Source organism: Scardinius erythrophthalmus (assembly GCF_964197995.2).
Source record: "Scardinius erythrophthalmus genome assembly, chromosome: 14".
NCBI classification, from domain to species: Eukaryota; Metazoa; Chordata; class Actinopteri; order Cypriniformes; family Leuciscidae; genus Scardinius; species Scardinius erythrophthalmus.
Genome location: NC_138234.1, coordinates 8,803,464 through 8,825,410, shown reverse-complemented (window position 1 = coordinate 8,825,410; position 21,947 = coordinate 8,803,464). Strand labels below are relative to the sequence as shown.

Sequence of the window (21,947 nt, the reverse complement as noted above, 5' to 3'; positions counted from 1 at the left end):
AACCCTGTAATGTAGCAGTTTTTTTTTTTGCCCCAAAAAACAAACATTTGGTCAAATCTAGACCTTAATCTGTGCCTTCACTAAGGTAGACTCAGATTTAATGCGGACTGCAGCAAGTCACATGAGATTTATTTGGCAAGACTCAATGATCTAAGAGAGAGAGTCCTCTAAGTTTCATCTTGACTGTTTCTGTTCTTCAGGTGTATTTGGTGATGTGGAGACAGTGTTAGTGAAGGAGGGAGATTCTGTCACTCTACACAGTCAACACACAGAAATACAAAAAAACAAATTTTATTGAGTGGAAGTTTGGTGAAACTTCCATTGCACATATTGAAATTGGGTCCAGTAGGATCTTAGAATGGGTTAAGTCTGATGGTCCGTTCAAAGACAGACTGCAGCTGGACACTCAGACTGGAGATCTCAAAATCAAAAACATCAGCAGTCAGGACTCTGGAGATTTTAGTCTACAGATCAGCAGCAAAAGTGGGTCAACATCAAAATCATTCAATGTCCGTGGTGAGTATGTCTGCTTTTATTATTATTATTTAATATTATATTATTTACATCATTATTTATTCTACATAATCATTTATCAGTATCATTCTCTGACATTTTTATCTATATAGATGTACAAAGTAACTGCCAAACTGTCATTTATTGTTTACAAACTATTTCATTTTAAAATGAGACTATTATCTAACAAGAAAATTGACAAACAGACCATTTCATATTTATCACAGAATCTAATTTGTTTTTAGGAGAAACAATAGATGTAATGAACAAAAAAAATGTAAATACAGAAACAACATTTAAATATATTAATTAAAGTTGCAAGCAGTGATGAAAGGGCCCTTCCCACCGGTGCCACTGCTACCCGGTGACTTTAGGAAAACAGAGCACCATGGGAAAAATGCATTTAAGTAGATAAATATAGGAGGACCACATCAAAGGAGAGTCTAGTGGGCATTAACACTGAACACTCGACGGGTCAAAGTCGAGGAAGTGTGCTGTGTGTGGACACGTTTTTAGAGGCAGGTGGGTGATCAGTAGATCAGATAGTAGAAAGTTGTTTTTCCCATTTTCTTTTATTTGTAGTAGGATTATTAATAATATAATTAGATTAGTTTTGGGAAAGGAGAGGGAACTGGAAGCCCTTGGCTTTAGGGAGTGGTGGGGTCAGGGTGGAAAAAAAGAGGGGAGCTCTAAGAAGGAGGCATCAAGCGAAAGACCTGAAATGTCAGGAGAGAAAGGAAATGAAGTCAGGAGAACTGGAAGTACTGAAGAGTTAGTCATGCTGTTTAAAGTTAAGGGAACTAATCAAGGAGAGTAGGATTTGGAGCAGTGAACCCATTAAAGGGTACCAATTTTGACTTTGGCTTTGGAGAGTCAGATAGGCAAGGATTTTCAAGCCAAAATATTGTATAATGGGATGTTAAGAGTTTGTTGCAAAAATAGGAAACAGTATGATGATGCTAGAGGTGTGGGGAAGTTGGTGGTCAAGGTGGAGACTTTAGTTTCTATAGAGGAAACAAACATGAAATCAAGGGAGTGATATATGGAGTGTTTGCTGGCTTGTCTGTTAAGGAAATCTTAGAAAACATTAAGGGGGCCCAAGTAACTGATGTGGTGAGATTTAAGCGTAGAGATTGAGCCGGGGATCCGCCCGTCCTGTAAATATTTAAAGATGATCAGTGGTGTTGTCTAGTTTATTGTAGGGAGTATACTGTGAACTTCACATGTGTAGCTTACATCAAGTCCTCAATTGAAACGCTGAAAACAGCGTCACGCGTGCTTCAGTGTGTGTGTAGGCCTAGTAGAGCACACATTGAGCGCTCATTCCCAGAGACGCGTAGAACAATTGCAGTCTCTTTGAGCTTTAATATTCACAGGCACTAGAGATTTGATTCATTGTACAGCCCTACTTTAGTACTTTTAATTTATTAATGCAAAAATGGCCAAATTCCGTGACGTTCTGCTTTATACAGGAAGTTCCATTTGTGACTGAATTCTGCGATTCGATCCTTGTCGCTTCGCAAACACAGATGGGGTGAATTTATGAATTGAAGTGTGAAAGTTCTGTCACAAAACTATGAAGGTAAATGATTAGCGAAACTCGAGAGCACAGATGTGAATTTAAGAACTTAGGCCTACAATAAATATTCGTACGTGTACGCGAACATTTACACTCACAGCTCCAATGTGAAAACCTGTAAAATAAAAATCTGAAGTTGAATGTTAAAATTTGCACTCGCAGACAACAGTCACAAACCTGTATTCTGAATTTGAAGCTGCAGACAAGTAGTCTACGTGTAAAATGCTATTCACAGACACAAACTTGTGATATATATTTGCACTTATTCTTACATTCACATTCGCAGTACACCTCAATTAAGCACTTGCTCAATAACATAGCGCTAAGCCAAGTAAAAAAGCAACATATAATGGCAGAGCGTTAGCTAAAAATTAGTAATTTTTTTTTTTAAATATGACTTAGGCAATTATGCTATGAGGCTAACGAGAGCTTTCAGCTTATAGATACCCCTATCCTAGAGAGAATGATTTGCTACTAAGTGCTAATGTGGATTTCTGTCTAGATATGTAATAAATATTTTACAAAAGAAAACCTTAAAAAGGTTAATTATAGATAAAGTAAGACAGAAACTCAGCTGTTCATCGTTTATTTTCCTCAGGTGTAGGCAAAGGCAAGTTTCAAATCAATGACTACGTTTACAAGATGTTAAAATTCGGGTTATGGTCGGGTTAAGGTCACTATTTGGGTTTCTGAAACCTTCGGAATAACCCGTTTACATGCGTGAGCAGAGAGAGTTACATGGAATTTGTAATCAATTGGCAATATCCCGATGTAAACGGCGACGCACGGTTAGCGTCTGGACGTACGGACAACCTTAAGACGCAATATGCGTCATTTCCGATTCTTCTTCCTGTATCCAAAGACAACAACAACAGCAGCAGCACGCGGATAATGAATAGTTCGGGGCAGATAGCGATCGCCTTTGTTTGCGCTTTCCTCCTCGCTCCAAAAGTGTGGTGCTGTGCTGCGTCTCGCCATGTTTACCTCTACTTCTTGTTTACTTCCGGTATAGCCTACTGCACGCCGCACGCGGGTTTTTGTATGCGCCGTCTCTCCTCAAAACACCAAGATTCCTTGCGAATAGAACATGCGCAGAACACAAATCAATGTTCCTTTTGATGGGGATATGCCGATACGCGTTTACATGACCAAATATTCGGGTTAGAAAAGGGGTACCCCAGGGATCATATCCAGGTTTTTAAAAACCGGGATATGAGCATATCTGGGGTTTTGCCGGTGTTTACATGGCCGTGCGCGACCGGGTTATTGCTAATATTCCGGTTTTGAATGGGTTATTGGCTGCATGTAAACGTAGTCAATGTTTCTCCCGAGAGACTAGCACTAAATTAATCCCCTATCATAGTGCCATCTACTGTTTTAGAAGAGGAAGTTGCTCGGTTGCATTTGTGAGAAAATCTTCCTGGATACATTTGTGAGAAAATTGAGCCGAGAGAGATCTCATAAAAAGCCAAGTGTCTCACAATCATAACAGACAGATATGCATTTGTATGCACTATATTTGGTATTTGTTCAAACGTTACACGCAATTTGTAGGATGGTTTGTATTTATTTGTGAAATATTATCTAGGCTCATATATTTATATTTGTAAAACACAATACATATTTGTTACCCCACTGGATTTTCTCTCAAATTTACCTTTGTACTTGCACATTGCTTTCTGTCTGTTTGCGAGTCGAGTTTTCCTTTGCAAAGCAGATCGAGTTTGTTTGCAAAATGCTGGATTTGTTTGTTTAATTATGGAACAATATAAACTCCATACTATGGTCAAGGCGCGAAATTTGAAATTGCAGTGAGAGATTTGAGAAGTTGAAAGTGCCTAATTGAGGTTGTACTGCGAATGTGAATGTAAGAATAAGTGCAAATATATATTACAAGTTTGTGTCTGTCATTGTATTTCTGTGAATAGCATTTTACACTGTGACTACTTGTCTGCAGCTTCAAATTCAGAATACAGGTTTGTGACTATTGTCTGCGAGTGCAAATTTCAACATTCAACTTCAGATTTTTATTTTACAGGTTTTCACATTGGAGCTGTGAGTGTAAATGTTCACGTACAAGAATTAATATTTATTGTACAAGTTCTCAAATTCACATCTACATGCTCTCGAGTTTTGCTACTCTTTTACCTTCATACATAATGAAGTTGTTACGTATCCTCACGCTTTTTTAAGTGGGTATACGAAAATCCTTGGCCTGTCCTAGTGGGTATACCTAGTGGGTGTGCTTGGAAACATCACAGTGAAGCGGTGCTTATGCTGAATGGCACAAATTGTACTAGCCTACTGACTATTTAAACAGAGCAGTGTAATTTTTATATGTTAGGTTGACTATTTTATTTTGATAATGAAAAGGCTGCAATGTCAAGTTTGCAATGCTGGAATATTTTGTGTGTGAGGCACCGGCACAATGGAATCATAAAAACATACTCCATTATTTTGTTCATACAGGACATCATTCGAAACTGCAAAGTATTTACTTCCATCAACTTGTTTGTGAAGAGCCGGGCCTCACAGAAAAGAACCAAACTCAGCAGCATACTGTCGCACAGTTTTTTCTTTCGTTTCATTAATCTATAAATTATTTAAACAGCCATATTTTGCGTTGTTTCTTTTATATAGGCCTATAGACTATGATTTTATTCAAACAATTTTTTTTTTTTTTATATATATATATATTTTTAATTCCATTTTCCTTAAATCATTCTGGTGACCCATTTTTTAATCCTGGTGGTTCGCGACCCAGGGTTTGAAACCCTCAGCGTAGACTACACAACTGAAGACGGTGTGCTGCCACAGAGAGTGTTCCTTGGGAGTATGGTGTGTCATGTAAGGGAGTACATTAAACCACCGTTGCGCTGCTATAATTGTCAGAAGTTTGGACATTATGCTGGGTCATGTCAGGGTAAAAGAAGGTGTGCAAAGTGTGGTGGAGATCATATAATTAAAAATTGCAAGGCAGAAGCTCCCAAGTGCCTTAATTGTAACAAGGTATTATGACGCAGGGTTTCACGGTTGTGAGCGCATTGTTCAGGCTAGGCTGGTGCAGGTTGTGAAGGATCAGAACAAGGTGACTATGTAGAGGCAGTTCAAAGAGTGGCTAGGGAAAGCGAAAAATGGAAGCTCTGGGGATAGAGTGGTGCTAGGATGCCAACAAACTGATTTACCCAAATTTACTGTGAGCATCTCCATCTGACATGTTGATTTTTAGTAAGGAGTCATTTCTGTCTTTTGATTTTGATGTGTTGGTGGGAGACAAGAAAGCAGCTAACCGGTCAGATATCATTAGGTCAAAGGTGGAGGCAGCTGAAAGTTACCTGAGAATAAAGCAGTTGCCAGAAAAGTTACATCAATACAAGATGGAGAGTCAGTATATGGAGAGGTCACATTTGTTAAAGGCTAGCCGTATAGGGGATGTTAGTGAGGTGGAGGATAAGAATCCTGAATGATGAAATACCTGGAGTCTTATTGAAAATAGTCAGGAATTAAATAAATTTTTTGAGGAATTTAAAAAAGCACCAGAACTGAGATATATCCAAGAGATATGGTTAAAGCCCAGTCTAGATTTTCTAATTCCAGGATATGATCGTTTGGGATTAGATAAGCCTGATAAATCGGGTGGGGGTTGTGCAATCTTTGTTAAAGGGGTGGTTGAATATGATTTCACTTTTTTAACTTTAGTTGGTGTGTAATGTTGTTGTTTGAGTATAAAAAACACTGTTAGACATTTCAAGGGTTTTTTACAATGACTCAACCTTTTATTTCATGCACATACAATATTGAATATTCATCATTGAGTCACTTGCCATACTATCTGAAACATCGCGCATGCTTAAAGGGTTAAATTATCTTGCACAGATGGATGAACGCAAAATATGAATGATGCTAGCTCTGTGATATATGCAAAGTTCACCAAACATCACCATGATTAGGCTATGAGGCGGAGGAGGACGAAAAGTGCCGTCATTGCAGCCAGTGCATATGCTTCAGTTATTGTGTACGAGAGAGATCAGGACTGGTGGGAGCATATTGTGGCGGGCTTAAACGAGGAGCAGTGGGTCCGAAATTTTAGGATGAGCAAGCTTTGATATGTTGTGTCCACGTTTGTCCACATTCCTCTCCTACGACGACACAACGTTTCGTCGGGCCATCCGTCCCTTTGTAGAAACGCGCCGGGGTTTCTCTCGTCATTAAACCGAGGAGACGTTGCCTAATGTAGATCATTGTGATAAATGATCTGTACAGAAGTACAAATATAACTTGTATATTCTAACATGTTACTTTAAAAGTGTTGGGCTCTTTAAGAACGTGCTTCCCCCTTAGTGCGCATGCATTAAGAATATACATGTGAGTTGTTCAAATACTGGATATGTGGTGTTGGCAATTAGAGTTCTGTTAATAAAAATCATTGCGTTCATATGTGGCTGTCGCTGAGTGATTCCTGGGACATACAACATGGTGTCAGAAGACGGCACGGACTTTTCGCCTGTGAGTGAACCAATTGTGTAGAAAACAGAGGCTGAACTCGTTACAGTTTTCTCAAGACCGCGCAGTGAGTGACAATGGCGGACTGTTTTAGAAGACCAGACCCGCTCACGTTTGATGTAAATATCGCAGACAATTGGCGAACCTTCGAGCAAGAGTATGACATTTTCATCGCCGCAGCACACTATTATAAGCCTGCCAAGACAAGGGCGTACATCCCATAGACAGTAAAAGAAATGGACACAGCGACCCCATTGGATTCAACGGAGACAAAGTGAAGCCAATTAGAAACTCTTTACTTCCTGGGGGTCCAGCGTACTGCGCAGACTCAAACTGAGCTCGACGACGTAGATGTGACGTGAGCAAACCGTCTGTCTTCTAGTGGCTGTGCCAAGATCAATCTGAATCATTACCTTCCGAAACTCGCAGAGACGGAGAGCGTGAGTAGGAGCTGTCCATGATCTTGGAGCAGGAGAAACTTTTTGTAGGTGTTCTGATGAATTATTTTGTCATTTTGCCTCGACGTCCTCCCGATTGCCCGCGAGCTTCTCCTCCTGTCCATACGGTAAGTTCCTACTGTGCGACAGAGAGTCGCGTGGCTGTGACGCAATCGTTAGCCTACTTTTACAAAAACTGCTTCTACAGGGCCATAACGTAAGCTACAAGGTAATGGAGACTTTTATACATTTTCGTGTTTCTTTAGAAATAAATAATGGACAAATGGAGTCTTTAAACGCCTCAGATGTGAAGTTATTCGCTGTCAAAGTGACGCCAAAATGAATGGGAGTCAATGGGATGCTAACTGCAGGTGGGGTTCCGCAAGCCAATGGCGGCGCCCGGGGTAGCTTCAAAATAATACAAATCCCTGCCCCCCTGGTACATCCTCCTCAATCTCGCTGGGCCGGCAGCCATTGAACGGGAGCATTCATTTGTCTATGCAGCGAAGGTGCGTGCACCAGGCGGGGACGGCGCAATCTTGACTCCCGCGGAATCCAGAGAAGATCCGGAGTGCCTGAAGAGGAAATTTCGTGAAATATGCAACCCACAACAAAATAAAACAATGGAGAGGCAGTTTCACTCCAGAAATCAGAAACAAGGTGAGACTATTGAGGCTTTCATCAGTGATCTCAGGATTAAAGCTAAAAGTTGTAATTTTGGAGAATTGACAGACGAGCTGATCTGTGATCGGATAGTATGTGGAGTCAACAATGAAAGCTTAAGGATAGTACTGTTAAGAGACAGCGATTTAACTCTGATCAAAGCAATCTCAATTTGTCGTATACATGAAATGACAGAGAAGAATAACAAAACGTTGGCTATACCTCAGACTGCAACTAAGGTGGATGCAATACGGCCATATTGTGGAAATAATCATGCAGCAAAGAAAGAGAAATGCCCAGCTTTCGTACAACAATGTCATAACTGCAAGAAAATGAATCATTACAAGAAATGTTGCAAAGCACTTAGTCAGTTCGGTCAGAAGAAATTTAACCACAGGAAAGCGAACCACAGGAAAGTACATGAACTCAAAGTAGACAATCCCCCTGACCATGATGACACTTTTTATGTTGATGGCATTGAATTTGACAAGTGTGTTAATGTTGTTAACCCTTACATGCCAGTGTTGGAGGAGGGATTTGTCACTGTACACATAAACAAAACTCCAATTGAGATGAAAGTTGACACTGGGGCAAAATGTAACGTAATGTCACAAAAGACTTTCGAACAAATTGACAACAACGAACGGCCAGTGAAGCAATCATAGACACCTAACCTTGTAGCTTATGGTGGAGGTAAAATTGAAACGAAAGGCATGGTCTCATTGCAGTGTGGCTTAAATGGGCAAAATCACTCACTTTCATTCTTCTTGGTGGATCAAGATGTCCAACCGCTATTAGGATTTCGTGCATGCCTCGACATTGCGATCATTACAATCAGCCCGGATGTGCATCATGTTAGTATGGAGGGCAGCACCGGAGACATTCTAACAGAGTACAAAGACTTATTTACTGACAAGCTCGGAGAACTTCCAATTACTTATTCTATGACAGTAGACCCCAGCGTGCAGCCAGTAGTTCGCCCCGCTCATCGCATTCCTCTGGCAATGCAAAGCCGCTTCAAAGCGGAGCTGGACCGCATGCAGAGCCTTGGCGTCATAACGGCAGTCTCAGAGCCGACAGATTGGGTTTCCTCCATGGTGGTTACACACAAAAAGGACAGGCAAGAAATCAGGCTGTGTATTAACCCAAAAGATCTTAACATGGCTTTAAAAAGACCCCATCACCCTTTGCGCAGCATAGAGGAAGATGTCAGGAGCAACCGTATTTTCGGTGCTAGACGTAAAGAACTCTTTCTGGCAGGTTCGCCTCGACCACAAGTCCTCCATGATGACCACATTCAGCACTCCATTTGGGCGCTATAGATTTCTTTGTATGCCCTTCGGCATAAACTCCGCAAGCGAGGTGTTCCAGCGCTCAATGGAGCAGTTGTTTTCAGGATACCCCTGTGCAATTATTGTTGACGACATCATCATCGGAGTTTGCAACCCTGCTAAACATGACATCAATCTGAAAAGGGTGTTGAACAGAGCACATGATGCAGATGTTCTAGATGTTCTAGAAAATAAAATAAAAAAAACACCTTTTCTTGTTGAGAAGAATAAAGTATGCGGTATGTGGGTAATTAGGACTCTTTGACTTGATGAACGTGTTTGATTCTTTGTCTTGGGCGTTAACTTAAACCTATAGTTCAGGTAGCCTACTACTGATCCTACTGAGGTACACACACACACACACACACACACACACACACACACACACACACACACACACACACACACACACACACACACACACACACACACACACACACACACACAAACAAACAAACAAACACACAAACAAACAAACACACACACAGTTGTTCTTAAAAGAACATCCCCAGACATGTTATTTTTATGAATATAGCCAGTCTGGTGTAGGTGTAATGTATTCCTGAATGTCTTGATTTAAATATTTTGACTCAATTAACATATAGGCGACACTATTGATCAAACAGCAAAGATTTTGACACTCAGGGTGTCAACATTGCGTAATACTTGCTTGGGTGAATTTCACCCCCAACAATTAAAGGAAAATACAATCAGCAACAGTTTACCCCAAACAGAATGGAAGGAGCCAGATACCCAGGATTCAAAAAATGAGAGAGACTAAATGAGAGAGTAAATCAGAGACACTGTTTTCTTGACACATGGATTACCTGTCAATCATGAGTGATAAATCAAACAAAAGGTAAATCATCATTAACACAAGGTGTATGTTAATACTACTGATAAGTATGAGTTGGTAGTGTTAAATGATGGAAGACAGACTAGGTATCATCCTGTAAGAAATACCTGCAGCCATATAGATTTATCAATTGCCTCCTCAAGCTAGAATTGGTAAATGGGATGTTATAGATTCCTATACACTGGGTAGTGATCATCATCACATTTTATGCAGGTTTGGTAGGGATTTGAGAAGATAAGTGGAAAAGAATATCCCTAGATATAATCTTGTATTGTAGCCTAGTATATTTCTTTATTGTCCACCAAGGTGGAAATTTGTCTTTGGTTCACCAGCACATACAATACTGAAACTAGGCTATACAGACAGTAGTTAAATGCAATGGAGTACAAGCATCTAAGGGCATGCAGCAAGAAAAGTTATAAATGATGCAAAGCCAAATAGTTAGAGGGAGATTTTGTGGTACACTAGGTCCTGAGACTCCTGTAAAGAATTTGTGGTCAGCAGTACATAGAATGTCAGGGGTATATTGTATAATATTGATACCAGTGTTACAGAAGGGTGAGGTGGTAGCAGTTTCCAAGAAGGAAAAAGCAGACATGTGTGTGTACAATCAGTGCATAGATCAGAGAGAATGGGGGTTGAGAGGTGTAGGAAGAAGGCTGAATTGATGGAAGTTAATCAGTGGAAGCTGGAGAGGAGTTTAGAAAATGAAAATCCTATAAATCTGTTTTTTTACTATAAAAGTAAAATTCACATAAAACAATATATTGATTTAAAATTTGTAAGAAATGTTTTGTGTAAGAAAACTGTATACGAGGAGGCGTGAATAATCATGAATATTGATGTGTTTCACACCTAGGAAGACAAAGACCCTTCTCCTAATGTCCCTATCAGGTGTGACTGAGAGAGAACCAGAACAAAGAATGTGAGGAGATTAAAATAATGACTTTTTGATTGTTTGTTGGGATTTATTTACAACACAGCATAATCCGAATATACATAAAGGACAAAAAGGCACATGTATTGACACTGTATTGAACACACTGATCTAAAGACAGAGACTTGAACAGTCACACACCTTTGTGCCATTCCTGAAACAGTTCCTGTTCAACATACCATATTTCCAAGGTGTTTGCTTTTTTTTACTAATTTACATTTAGTCATTTAGCAGACGCCTTTATCCAAAGCGACTTACAAATGAGGACTAAAGCAAGTGAGTCATTGTGAAGAGGCAAAAACAATGCAAGAAGTGCTCTAAATACAAAGTTCAGGCATTGCTTAGAGTAGCAGAAGCAAGGCAAGGAATGATTAATAATAATAATTTTTATTTATTTTTATTTTTTAAGAGGTTAAGTGCTCACGGAAGAGATGAGTTTTCAGCTGTCTTTTGAATGTTGTCAGTGATTCTGCATTCCGGATGAGGGTGGGGAGATCATTCCACCAGCATGGAACCGTGAATGAGAACGTTCTAGAGAGTGATTTTGTGGCTCTCTGTGATGGAACCACGAGACGTCGCTCATTGACCAATCGTAGGCTTCTGGTAGGGATGTAGCCTGTGGTAGATCTGTAAGAAAGCGTCAATGCCTTGAACTTGATGCGAGCAGCGAGTGGTAGCCAGTGCAGGTCTGAGAAGGTCAGTTGGTCGGGGTGATTGATGGGGTGATTGAAGATGAATCTAACTGGATAGTGAAGTCGTGCTGTAGAGACGGATTGGCAGCGAGAATGAGAGTCTCCTTCTTTGCCAGGTTGAGCTGCAGGTGATGTTCCTTCATCCATGCCGAGATGTCAGCCAGACAGCTTGAGACACGTGCAGCTACTGTGGGATCATCTGCTTGAAATGAGACGAAGAGCTGTGTGTCATCAGCATAGCTATTGCAAAAGAAACCATGTGCCTGTATGATGTTTCCCAGTGATGTGGTGTAAATGGAGAAAAGGAGGGGTCCAAGAACTGAACCCCGAGGAACCCCTGTGGTCAGTTGATGTGCTTTGGATACCTCGCCTCTCCATGCGACCCTGAAGGATCTACCTGTGAGATAGGACTCAAACCAGTGGAGAGGAGTACCTGTGATGCCCAGAGATGAGAGGGTGGACAGAAGTATCTGATTCACAGTGTCGAAGGCAGCAGACAGATCCAGGAGAATGAGAACTGAAGATTTAGAAGCAGCTTTTGCAATCCGTAGGGCTTCTGTGACCGACAGTAATGCAGTCTCAGTTGAATGCCCTTTCTTGAAGCCAGATTGGTTGACATCCAGCTGGTTGTTCAGAGACAGGAAAGATGAAACTTGGTTGAAAGCAACTTGTTCAAGTGTTTTCGCAATTAATGGTAGGAGAGAGATAGGTCTGTAATTCTCTACAAGTGATGTGTTTAATGTTGTTTTTTTAAGCAGTGGAGTTACCCGAGCCTGCTTGAATGCTGTAGGGAAAATGCCAGTATGGAGGGATGAGTTGATGTGTGTGAGTGCTGGAAGAAGTGTGGGAGAGATGGCTTGTAGAAGGTGTGAGGGGATGGGGTCTAGAGGGCAGGTGGTAGGATGACTGTAGAGGAGAAGTTTAGATACTTCTTCCTCAGTTAGTGGAGAGATGGAGGAGAGAAGGATATTGGCTGTGGGAGAGGCTGGTCTGGGTTCCTGTGTGTGTGGAGCTGAGAACTGACTGCTGATAGTTGTTAATTTGTTGAAGTTAGCAAAATCATCAGCCATTAAAGAGGAGGTGGGTGGTGGTAACTTAAATGCTCTAAAATTTAATTGTAAAATATGTAAGATGTACAAGGAGTCCATGTGTCTTGACAATTAATCAACCAGAGCACTTTTTGTATAGATTTAAGACTTAACTTAAATGCTCTAAAATTTAATTGTAAAATATGCAAGATGTACAATGAGTCCATGGGCCTTATTTTAACAATCTGAAACGCAAGTATCAAGCAAGAAACGCAAGTAACTTTGTGGGCGGGTCTTGGGCGCTGTTGCTATTATACCGGCGGGATAAATTACTCTTGCGCCCGACGCAAATCTAAAATGGGTTGGTCTGAAGTAGCTTCATTATTCATAGATGTGGTTTGGGAGACCAATCAGAGCGACATCTCGAATTCCCTTTAAGAGCAGGCGTGCTTGTTCCTTGGCGGATTGCTATTATAACGGCGGATTTGCCAGGCGCACGCCAGGAGGAGTTCACAGAGGAGACCGACGTTCTCGTCAGGGCTGTAAAAGACAGAGAGGTGACATTGTATGGGGATGGAGAAACCCACCCAAATTAGCTTTGGTTAAACAGGCGTATATTATTTTGGGTAAATGTGTAAGCTAGATTTATGCCTATTTTTTCACATCTTCATGGACACAACAATGATTTCCCTCGTGTGTTAATATTTTTCCTTGTAATAATATATGGTTTTCTAAAAATGAGAACTGCTGCGTCTGTGTGTAGATGAGATAAGCAAAGTGCATGCGCGTTGTGCACACGCTACATTGATTATGGCCAAGCATGCGCCCTTAAAATAACATATGAATATCATGCGCAGCGCGCCACTAACTTTAGACTAGGTTTTTCCTGGTCAGTGGCGGAATTGTTTTCTAAACCTGCACATTTGCGCCGGAACACACCTCCACTTTGCGCTGAACCGCCCCCCCGGGAGCGCAAGTTCATTTCCTAATTTACCGACGTGCATCTGTCAAGGAAAAAGTCTGCTGTGCGTGGGTGCAAAATAGGAATGATACATGTGGTGTACAAAGTCAATTGCGCTGGGTGCAAGATAGGGCCCCATGTGTCTTGACAATTAATCAACCAGAGCACTTTTTGTATACGTTTAAGAAAACACCATTTCGCAGTGAAACGGAGAGAAAGAAGCCAATGCACCTAAACCTAACCTGTTAATATTAACAATGGCTTTTGTGGTAGATTTTCTCCTAAACCTAACTATCTGGGTCTTCTCCAGTCGACGTTTAATATATAGTCTACTAATTAACTTGCTTCCCTAACTAGGTTTCTTGCTGCGCAGCAATGATCGACAAACAGACTTTAGCAAATGTCCTTCAAATGCTTTAATCACAGCCGGAAGAGTTCCTGAGCAGTTCTCAGAGAATCTCTCCCAAGAAGGGCTGGAGGATCTCAGACAAATTCCATTGAGAATCCCACCAGCTAAAAGAATACAACAGTTTTTATAGAATAAGGAGGTACTGTATGACAAAAATGTCAAGCTGCATTACATAATTTACCCACAATTTGATTGGTTTTCATAGACAAACCCTTCTGTTACCAGGTAAACAGAAAGAAAAAACCAAAGCAAACTTTGTTTTAATGATTACTTCATTGTTAATCACAATTCAAACTTAGTCATCTGTCTAGTTTCATTTCCCATATTTGTTATATTTACACTCACACAACCAAAGTCAAAGGAGTATGGCAACACAACATAACACATTCAAAAACACAGGACAGAAAGTTTTAGTACATTGTGTTTCAAAGTGTTATCATGTTAGGCCTAAAAAGAGAAATAAAGTTAGATGTAGATAAACATGGTTAGTTTAATATACAGTTTACCATTTTATCTATTAAAAATCCACCACACTTTACAACAGTAAATACAGTTTAACCATATAGTAAAACCAAAAAAAAAAAAAAAAAAATCAGAATCTGTTGACCTTCACCACTTTGTGGAAATTAGGGCTGGGTATCGATTCAGATTCCAATTCACAGGATCTTAATTCAATTCAGTTCTCTAATCGATTTAAGCTCGCACTCGATCGGCCCAAAGTCTGGCATCCGACCAGCGCGGGAGGTCTTAACGTGTTACTGTCTTTTCTCGTGGCAAAGTATTTTTTGATTAAATGCAATACATTTTCTCATATGTATTTTCTCGTTATTTCATCTGACTCCATAAATGAAAAGGTTTTAATGATATCTGTGCATCATTAAATGTGAGCAAATGTTTGACTATTCTTTTTATCTCTTTAATGAAAATAATGTCAAAGTCAGTTAGAATAATCAAATGTAAAAAAAAAAAAAAATTATGTCAGTTAAATATATCATACCAATGTCATAATCAAAGATAATCAATACAATAACATGGAATGCTCTAGAATAAAGAGAAAAGATGCAAACCTAACATTAAAATACATGGTGCTAAGAGTTTGTCACTCTTAGCATCATGGGCCAATTTGAGTTACAAAAAGGCCAAGAGCCCTTTGCCGAATTTCATTAAATAGACAGAACCTCTTTCACATGGAAACATGTGCTAACAATGGGAATTTATATTCAGAGTTGACACCTTTTGGGGGTAGGAGACCATTTGTCTAGACCATCTTCCATTGTGTGCCAGCTATCTCTAAACTCTTAAAACCTTACTACATTTTGTTTTACTATTTGGAAATGAGACCTTTGTACCAGTCGCCCTGAGACATTTCAAATGATACAAAATATTCTTAAAACTGGATGATAATTATTCACATTAAATCTTTGGATTTTTGGGTGAATTCAGGTGAGACTTTCGTCTCGATAGTGCACAAGGGTGAGTTCAAATGTTAATTTCCAGAGAGGTCCTTTGTGCTCTCAGGGCCTCAAGTAGACTGCCTGGCATTTATCTAATTTCTCAAGTCTTACAGTTATTTCAGTCTTACAATTCTCGATTTTTTTTTTATTTGATTCAATGAATTCAGTGATTACATTTTTTTAATTTTTTTTATTAAAACTGGCCCCACCACAAAAAAAGTGATAAATTAATTGTAATGAGGGGCATTGCATGTGGATCCATTTGCAGATTATCTTTAAAGGGATAGTTCACTTTGAAATTAAATTTTGGTATGTTTTTGCTTACCTCAAGGGCATCCAAGATGTAGGTGTCTTTGTTTCCGCAGTAGTTTCAATTTTGATATTTTTAGGTCAAACCGTTCTTGTCTGTCATATAATGCAGGTCTATGGTCACCACCTCAAAGAGCATGCACAGTGAAGTCCAAATGAAACAATTCCCCATCGTAAGTACACATTGATGGCCTAAGACATGAAACGAGCGGTTTGTGTGAGAAAACAAACAGTATTTATATCGTTTTTACCTCTTGTACACTTTCCGGCGCTTGCGCAGACTAAGCCGTGCGCACACATCACACACCAGGAAGCGCACGCACCCTCAGATCACTTGGACGTGGTTGTGTAGAGGTAAAAACGATATAAATACTGTTCGTTTTCTCACACAAACCGCTCGTTTCGTGTCTTAGGCCATCAATGTGTACAGACAAGAACGGTTTGACCTAAAAATATCAAAATTGAAACTACTGCGGAAACAAAGACACCTACATCTTGGATGCCCTTGAGGTAAGCTATACCAAAATTTAATTTCAAAGTGAACTATCCCTTTAATAATCAGGGGCAGGGCAGAGCAGAAACAGAAACGATCCCAGGCAAGAGTCAGGGCAGGCAGCAAAGCAGTCGAAGTTCCAGAGAATCAACAGTAGTCTAACAATCCAAGATCATACACAGAAGGGTCACAGAATATCAAGGCAAACGCTTAGAAATGTCAGACAGTGCAAAATAAGACTTCGCAATGAGTATGAGTGTGAATGCTGCTTAATTAGAGCAGATAATGGAAAAAAACAGTGCAGGTGATTAGTCTCTGTACAGGGTGCATGGGAAATGGAGTCCGGGAAATTCAATACTCAGGTGAGGGTGCCCTCCGGTGGCCATCAGAGAGAGCCAAAGAGGTCTTGATTCATGACATTAATAAAATAATTATTGTTTCGGACCCATGTATTCTTGTATTGTAATAACCTTATGACACCCAACATTTTATATACCAGTGAAATTTAACAATTCTCGATTCCAATTTCAATACCACAGCTAAAACTACTAATATAAATTTCAAAGATTATTAAGCAAACAGTCATTAATAAAAAAGTACAAATAATTAAACTATAAAAAATAACACAAAATAAAATTATATTTTAATTTTAAACCAGCCATAGTGGAAGTCAACCTTTATGTTCATTTTTATTATATTAATTAATATTAAAGGAAATATTAGGATTGGAACAGGATGGTTGTAAGAATGGCACAAAAGGCAGATTAAAATTCTGGTTGCATCTGAAAAGAAAGTGTTTTCATTCCATCATTTTCCAATCCACTGCATCGACACGAGTTTGTATGGTTTTAACAAACTATCAGCGTGAACATAGTGTGTGTGGCTGGTAGGAAATATTTTGGGTGCAAATAGTCACTGAATAAAATAACCATTTAAATGATAGGTGTTTTTTGTGTGTTTGTGATCCTATTTTTATTGATTTATATTAACATCTACTGATTTATGCCAAAGTGACTTTATAATAAGGATAATATTCAAATCTTCCCAATGCAATCCAGACAGCTTAAATCCCTTACAATATCCAAAACAATTTCAAAGCCATGAACTCTTGACAGAATCCTATATCTTTGTAAAAACTCTTTATGCTTTCATATTTTTACACTTTTTTCACTATTCCTGTTTTAGCTTGTATATTTCTAGACAATGTTTGAAACTTTGTATTGTTAGCACTTTTTATGTTATTGCCTCCTTAAGATTAATCACTTTGTTTTCCTCATTATTATTTCACTTTGGGTAAAAGAACAAGTAAATGAATAAATGTAGATGTGGATTCACTGAACTCAGGAGTTATGGCGTGTGTAACTCACTTGATTTTATGAACACGTTCTCTTCTAGATGTTGCTGCCTTATCCAGAAAATCTCTTTACAGATTTGACATGTTGGTTTTGGACCAGTGAAGATCTGAATAATTGCAGTGCAAGTCTTATTAATTCTGTTTCTTCTCCAGTTGTGCCAGCTGATCCAGTGAAGACAGTGTCAGTGATGGTGGGAGATTCAGTCACTCTAAACACTGATGTTCCTGAACCACAGAAATATGATGTGATGCAGTGGAGGTTTAAAAACTCTCCTATAGCTGAAATCAATAGAAAGACTAGAAATTCCTTTACATCTAATACTGATGAGGGATTCAAGGACAGACTGCAGCTGGACTATTGGACTGGATCTCTGACCATCAGGAACATCACAACCACACACTCTGGAGATTATGAATATGACATCAGCATCAGCTCTCACACCATACACAGGTCGTTCACTGTGACTGTCAGCGGTGAGTACAATTAATGTAATAATAAGTATATTAAGATTAGCAATGTGTGAATAGTTTAGATCAGTGGTTCCTATCCTTTTCCAATTTGCGGCCCACATACCCAATCACAAAGTTTCCATTTCCCACTGCAAGAATTTTAACTGACCCGACTATTTGTCACATTTGTTAATGAGGACTTAGAAACGAAAATTGTTACCAGCGGCTAGCTAGCTACATTGCTCACTGAAAAAGCACGTTGTAAATAGAAGCATTTGATGCTCTCCATAGCGCAAACGCGTATACGCACTGGAGCGTTTGACAAATCAATTTCACCAATATCCTATTATTACAGCTCCCACTGAGGGTGTTCTTGCCCCGTGGAACCAGAGCGGTGGCTGCTTGTGCACGTAAAGACTAGCGCTAGGTAGTCACTACTGTATTTTCTTTGTTTAGATTGTTTTAGTTTTAGTTTAGTTTAGTTTATTACACAGCTCTGGAATACTTGATTCTGACTGTCTATCGAGCCATCCAGCTATAAATTATTCCCAGATAACAACCTCTGAAAACAGAAACACCGGCTCATCCGGGTCACTGAAGTCATCAGCACCGCTATAAGCTAGGGAACGTTTTTTCTTCGTAGAAGTTTTGCATTTGGTGAACTAATAATATATTTAAACTCAGTCAAATCCATATTTTGTGTACAGTTATTTTGTAGCCACCCACTATTGTGAACTCTCTCTCGCTCTTGTTTCATACAAACGCAGCTGCTGCCATTTTGGTAATATTGTTTTGTACACTGTTGGATTTTAAGATACAAACAGGCACAATTTTAAAACAGTTTAATCAGAAATCAATATCTCTTATCGCCATTATTATTTATATGGGAAAATGCTGTGTGATAAGTATGTGACTGTATACCATATTTCTTAAATATCCGTCTAGTTTGAACTTGCCGCACTAACAGCTGTTCTCTGTGGAAGCTTTGTGTTTAAAGAGCTAATAAAATATTTAGACTTCGATCAAAATTTTGTCTAATTATTTACTTGCATGGCAAGTAACCATGTAATAAGCGGGATAATATACATCCAGCCGGTTGTTTTCTCATTTTTCCTTTTCAGCGACCTTGCTGATAAGCTTTTACCATGTTTAAATCTTCTGTAGCCGGCAGTAACTGTATGCAGCAAAACTAGATATATGAATTGTTTATTCTTAACACAACCAATCATCTAGCTTAAATAGTGAATATACAGTAACCGTTTAATAATTATTTTTCATTATTATATTTAATTATTCATTTTTACATGTATTAATAAAATTATATATTTGTATTAATAGTAAATGGAGACCCCCCCCCCCCCCCACACACACACACACACACACATACACAATATTGCTGAAAGCCACTCAGGGTGTTTAGTATTCAGTGAACTTATGTTTCCTTCTATCATTTAATCATTTCCTACTATCATGTCATCATTATGAACACATTTCTGTTCTTTTTAGAAAGAACCCCAGGAAATGTCCTATTAGACTTAAATGTGCCTTTTTGACATGTGAAGGTTTGTTGTACAAATTACACTTTAACTCTGATTTAATTGAGCTTTATTAGAGTGAGGTGTGTTAACAGACTTTCTGTAGGCATTAGGCGTTCTGAGTGTGTGTTTGTCATCAATGATCTTCATGTGTTGTTGCAGGTGAAATGAAGTCAGCACTATCAGTGAAGGAGGGAGAGTCTGTCACTCTAAACTCTGATCTTACTGAGATACAGACAGATAATTTAATGCAGTGGATGTTTGGAGACACTGTCCTAGCTGAAATCTATAAAGCAGACGATCGATTCTCCCCATCTGATGGCAGACTGAAGCTGGATCATCAGACTGGATCTCTGACCATCACAGACACCACATTCACAGACTCTGGACTCTATGAACTGAAGATCAGCAGCAGCAGACGCACCGTACTCAAGAGAATCACTTTTACTGTCACTGGTGAGTAGATCGTTTCTGCCAAGATGATGATCATCCTATTATTGAGAGCTCTGAGCACAACCCTGAAGTAAAATAAAGTTAGCAAAAGTTTGCACTAATTTAAACTGAATTTAATTATTAAAAATAAATTCTGTATCTTGAACTGTTTAAGACTGTTATAATTTGTTAGTCATTCGGAGGATTTTGGTACAAAAGATATTTGTAAAGGAAATATTATTATTTGAACTAACATAATGTCTCAACATTTCATTCTTGAGACAAACTTTTTAATTAACAGTTTAGTTGTATTTAAATGATTGATAAAATTGATCAAATCTATTATTCTAACGATCACACTAAAAGTGCAAGCATTTTTATGTTTTTCTCTTATTTTTAGTACAAGTATTTAAAAAAAATGACTCCTAAGAAAATAAAATCTAAGAGCTCATCTGAATCTGCTGCAAATGCTTTAAGACTGTTGGCATGTTTCTGAAGGTTTTTAAACTGTTTAATCTGCATTAAAGGCAGGGTAGGTAGGATTTTTCTAAAAAAAAAACATTCCAAATTTGTTTAAACTGTCTTTATATACCAATACATAATTAAAATGTAAGTACTCTGAAAAAGAGAGTATAAAAATCGAGTGTCTGTAGACCTCTCACGACTGTTGTAAACACAGCTACAGTGAGGAAAATAAGTATTTGAACACCCTGCTATTTTGCAAGTTCTCCCACTTGGAAATCATGGAGGGGTCTGAAATTGTCATCGTAGGTGCATGTCCACTGTGAGAGACATAATCTAAAAAAAATAAAAAATCAAGAAATCACAATATATGATTTTTTAACTATTTATTTGTATGATACAGCTGCAAATAAGTATTTGAACACCTGTCTATCAGCTAGAATTCTGACCCTCAAAGACCTGTTAGTCTGCCTTTAAAATGTCCACCTCCACTCCATTTATTATCCTAAATTAGATGCACCTGTTTGAGGTCGTTAGCTGCATAAAGACACCTGTCCACCCCATACAATCAGTAAGAATCCAACTACTAACATGGCCAAGACCAAAGAGCTGTCCAAAGACACTAGAGACAAAATTGTACACCTCCACAAGGCTGAAAAGGGCTACGGGGAAATTGCCAAGCAGCTTGGTGAAAAAAGGTCCACTGTTGGAGCAATCATTAGAAAATGGAAGAAGCTAAACATGACTGTCAATCTCCATTGGACTGGGGCTCCATGCAAGATCTCACCTCATGGGGTCTCAATGATCCTAAGAAAGGTGAGAAATCAGCCCAGAACTACACGGGAGGAGCTGGTCAATGACCTGAAAAGAGCTGGGACCACCGTTTCCAAGGTTACTGTTGGTAATACTCTAAGACGTCATGGTTTGAAATCATGCATGGCACGGAAGGTTCCCCTGCTTAAACCAGCACATGTCAAGGCCCGTCTTAAGTTTGCCAATGACCATTTGGATGATCCAGAGGAGTCATGGGAGAAAGTCATGTGGTCAGATGAGACCAAAATAGAACTTTTTGGTCATAATTCCACTAAAGGTGTTTGGAGGAAGAAGAATGATGAGTACCATCCCAAGAACACCATCCCTACTGTGAAGCATGGGGGTGGTAGCATCATGCTTTGGGGGTGTTTTTCTGCACATGGGACAGGGCGACTGCACTGTATTATGGAGAGGATGACCGGGGCCATGTATTGCGAGATTTTGGGGAACAACCTCCTTCCCTCAGTTAGAGCATTGAAGATGGGTCGAGGCTGGGTCTTCCAACATGACAATGACCCGAAGCACACAGCCAGGATAACCAAGGAGTGGCTCTGTAAGAAGCATATCAAGGTTCTGGCGTGGCCTAGCCAGTCTCCAGACCTAAACCCAATAGAGAATCTTTGGAGGGAGCTCAAACTCCGTGTTTCTCAGCGACAGCCCAGAAACCTGACTGATCTAGAGAAGATCTGTGTGGAGGAGTGGGCCAAAATCCCTCCTGCAGTGTGTGCAAACCTGG

At 39.3% G+C, this 21,947-nt stretch overlaps 1 protein-coding gene across 2 annotated transcripts in view; it reads left to right on the top strand.

Moving 5' to 3' along the window:
• The window catches only part of LOC308701937 (uncharacterized protein), a 37,535-nt gene that overhangs the window by 1,205 nt on the left and 14,383 nt on the right, over positions 1-21,947 (top strand). Inside the window, exons 2-4 of one of the 2 annotated variants that reach the window (XM_081384418.1) lie at positions 201-516; positions 17,673-17,993; positions 19,667-19,960. In XM_081384418.1, the coding sequence (XP_081240544.1) occupies positions 17,708-17,993; positions 19,667-19,960 (580 nt within the window). In that variant the 5' untranslated portion in view covers positions 201-516; positions 17,673-17,707. Of the gene's footprint in view, positions 1-200; positions 517-10,740; positions 10,808-17,672; positions 17,994-19,666; positions 19,961-21,947 lie in introns of those variants that run through there. The other variant, XM_081384419.1, reaches the window with a different exon arrangement.